We start from the raw sequence: 3,403 nt of genomic DNA, 5'->3' as shown, positions 1-3,403 counted from the left end.
ACACACCCCGACATACCCCTCAAGCCTGCATGGCTGACCATTTCCCCTCCAGCCACTCACAGACACATTTTCCACCAGCTGCTGTTGCCAAGGAGCTGGTAAGCAGGTGCAGAGGTGTAGGGTCACGACAGGGGCAGCCCCACCTAGGTATCTGTCCACACAAGCCCAGAGCCTGTGCGGGGAGGGGGAGATGGGTTCTCTTTGAGAAGTGGGGCCACTCCTACCTCCATACTTTTCAGCAGCTCCTCCCACAGCTAGAGAGTTGATGCCAAAGACAGGCTCTGATCCAGGTAGCCCCAAAGCACCTGTCTGTCAGCCCTGGGAAACCTCAGGCCAGGCCCCAGCAGGTGTCCTGCCGATGGGCAATGTATGGCTTCTCGAGGTGCAATTCTTCATTCCTGGTTTTGGTGCCCTCACCTACAAGTGTCTGTCACCCCTGTCTGTAATGCTCACTGGTGCAGCGGCACACAACTACCATATGCATACAGCGTATTAGTACTCATCTGACCACACACATGACAGCACTACCCATGCCACACCAGTGCGTGTCCCCTGCCCCCATTACCCACAACACATGTCAGTCCACGCCATTCCCACCCACATGCTCACGTGGCAAACTGCAGCTCGGACCACACAGCCCTCTCACATGCATGCAACTCAAGTAAACATTTCCTGGGCACCCATTCAGTGTCTGGCATCACCCCCTCTGATCCCCCACAGCTCATGAGCGTGGTCAGTCCTGCAACTCACACTCCTGCTTGAACATATACAACATGAATACGCATCCGATGGCAGACAGCTCAACCTGAGGGTCCCTCAGGATTAAAAGGGGGAGGCCATTGGGAAGGAGGGGGAGGCCATTGGGAAGGAGGGCTTGTTAACGTGAGGGTTTGGGGTGCATTGACACGGGAGGGAGGCAGAGCAGGGGGGACCAGGTAGAGGACTTAGGGGGCAGGATGGGGAGGGCAGTTGAGGCAGTGGTGGGTGAAGGATGCAATAAGCAGAGACTCTTCAAGGAACCAGCCATCAACCTTAATCATCGGGTCCTTGACGGCGCTCTCATCTTTCTGGATTGGCAGTTCAGAAATCCACACCCTTAGGATAAACTGTGGCCTTACCAGCCTGGGGATCACCTCCCTGCAAGCAGGCTCCAGGGGCATCGAGCCCTAAGAATTGCTCAAGCACCCTTCCTAATACACAGAAGCTCAGCGCTGCCAAATCCTTAGGGGCCAGGAGATTAGGGTCCCCCACAGCTCAGCCTAGGTGTGGGCTTCGGAAGAGCAGACAAAGCCTTCCTCCAAGGCCCCTCACGCAAGGAGGTGGGCTAAAAGGCTGCGTTCTGAAGGGGTTGGTTAGGGTGGCCAACAAGACAAGCTGGGAGACTGCAGGACTGTGGAGTTTCTGAGAGGTTCTTGGAGCCCGCCAACCAACAGCAAACAACTCCCCTTCTCCTTCCTCCCCCCCCAACCCCCCCTCCGCCTTCCGCCTCCAGCAGGAGCCACAGGCCACCACAGGGGCCCCAGTGCTTTGACTCCCGGCTGCAAGATCTGGGGGCTGCTGGATGCCTCCACGCCTGAGTGTGTGCGTGTGCAAGCCCGTGTGTGGTGGGGACAGAGGAGGACACTGTGTTCTAGACGTGGGCAGAGGCCAGGTGCCAAGCTAGAAATTGTGAGTGGCTGTTTGGGGCAGTCCTACCTGGAAGAGCTTATCTTACACCGCCCCCCCCCTCCACCTGCCCCGCACACACCCCATTTTCTGGGCACTAGCAATGGCCTTGAGTCCTTCAAGTCTTGTCTTTCCTGGATTATTCCACCCCCCACCCCCACCCCCGATCATTCTCCCGGGCCGTGGAACCAGCAAACTTCCCCCACCCGGAGGCGTGGGGCGTCTACACTCGCCAGCCCCGTGCGCTGACAGCTGTTCCTGGACTTGGCAGAACCCAGGCTTCCGGGAGAGCGCACCGGGAAGCTGCGCAGCAGCGAGTGGCAGCCCCCGCGTCCTGCCCGGCAAAGTTTGGCCTCCGGGGGCTCCCAGACGGGTCGGCCGCGCGGGTCACGGCCACCTCCTCCCCAGAGCTAAGCGTTCGCGCGCACGGTCCCCCGCAAGCCTCCCCAGAGCGCGCGCGGCGTGACTCACCCGAACCACGAAGCCAGGCGGCGAGGACTATGCCCAGGAGCGCTGGCCACAGGCCGGGCCGGACGGCCATGGCCGCGGGCGGACGAGCGGGCTGGACTCGGGGCCCCGCGGGCGGAAGAGAGGCTGTCAGCGCCTCAGCCGAGAGCCCCACCTCGGGGCGCCCCCGGGGCCCATGCCAGAGGACGGCGCTGCCTCCGGGCGGCCGGCTGCGGGGCGCACGCGGCGCGTGGCTCCCCTGGGCACCCGGAGCGCAGCAATGCAGCCGGGGCGGAGCGCAGCGCCAGCCGCGCCGCGCACCGAGCCAGCCGCCGCGCGGAGCCCGCAGCCGGGGAGCGGGCCGGCGGGCGCCGCAAAATCCGGACTGGAGCGGCGGAGCGGGGCGGAGGCGGGGCGGGGCGGGGAAGGAGGGGCCGGGCGGCGCTGCGAGCGCGGGCCACCCCCGGCACCGGGGATCCCTTCGGGCAACGCCTGAGGCTCCCCCAGGGAGGAGCTGGGGTAGTGGGCGGGGAGGCCTCCCACCACCCCTCTCAGTCTCCAGGGACAGAGACAGGACTCTGGAACCCGGAGTGGATTGCTTTTCCGGATCCGGCATCACCCTGCTCCGCCAGTTGGCGCACAGGTGGCCCGGGAGGGGCCCCGGGCTGCGGCGACCCCGGCGCAGCGCCAGCCTGCGGAGAGCAGCTCGACTCTGGAGTGCCCCAGGCAGGTTCCGCTGCAGTCCCTGCTTGCACCCCTGCCTCCCGGCTGCGCTCCGAGGTCGGCAGGGCGCCGTAGTATGCAGCCGACGGGCGGCTTGGATGGGGGGGACTGCAGGAGAGGTCCGGGGGCCCAGCCGGCGCGCAGGAGCCGCCAGGCCCCCACCGTCTCACTATCCACCGCCCCAAGACAGCCTGGTGGGCTTCAGGGGCACGCGCAGCAGCGTGGCCCCAGGCTTTCCTAATCCCTCCACGCCGTTGGCTCAAAGGAAACAACCTTAGGGCGCAGCGCAGCCTGTAAGGCGCGTGGTGTTGTTTGCGCCCCGAGCGCGCGCGGCGCTGGAGACGTGGGCGTGATGCAAGAACCAGAAGGGTTTTGGGAGCTACAAACTCCTTGGGTAGAATAGAAGTGTCCTACTCTTCTGTCTCTGTGACCTTGGGCAAGTCACGGGTGTCTCTGGATCCAGCAGAATGACCGCTAGAAAATCTGTTCCCCACCCCCATTCCCTAAGCTGGTTAAAATAAACAGAGGGCTGCCCTAGAGAAGGAAAATAAACGGTCTTGGTGTGCAC

General features: G+C 63.7%; 1 protein-coding gene across 3 annotated transcripts in view; it reads right to left on the bottom strand.

Moving 5' to 3' along the window:
* The window catches only part of Unc5a (unc-5 netrin receptor A), a 59,125-nt gene extending 56,674 nt beyond the window's left edge, over nucleotides 1-2,451 (bottom strand). For 2 of the 3 annotated variants that reach the window (XM_031358172.1, XM_031358173.1), the window contains exon 1: nucleotides 2,137-2,451. In XM_031358172.1, coding sequence (XP_031214032.1) covers nucleotides 2,137-2,206 — 70 coding nt within the window. In that variant the 5' untranslated portion in view covers nucleotides 2,207-2,451. The remainder of the gene's footprint in view (nucleotides 1-2,136) is intronic. The other variant, XR_004114935.1, reaches the window with a different exon arrangement.
* Nucleotides 2,452-3,403: the final 952 nt, after the last annotated feature.

The sequence above is a fragment of the Mastomys coucha genome, unplaced genomic scaffold (assembly GCF_008632895.1).
Source record: "Mastomys coucha isolate ucsf_1 unplaced genomic scaffold, UCSF_Mcou_1 pScaffold7, whole genome shotgun sequence".
Lineage (NCBI taxonomy): Eukaryota > Metazoa > Chordata > Mammalia > Rodentia > Muridae > Mastomys > Mastomys coucha.
This window is presented reverse-complemented; position numbering and strand designations above follow the sequence as displayed.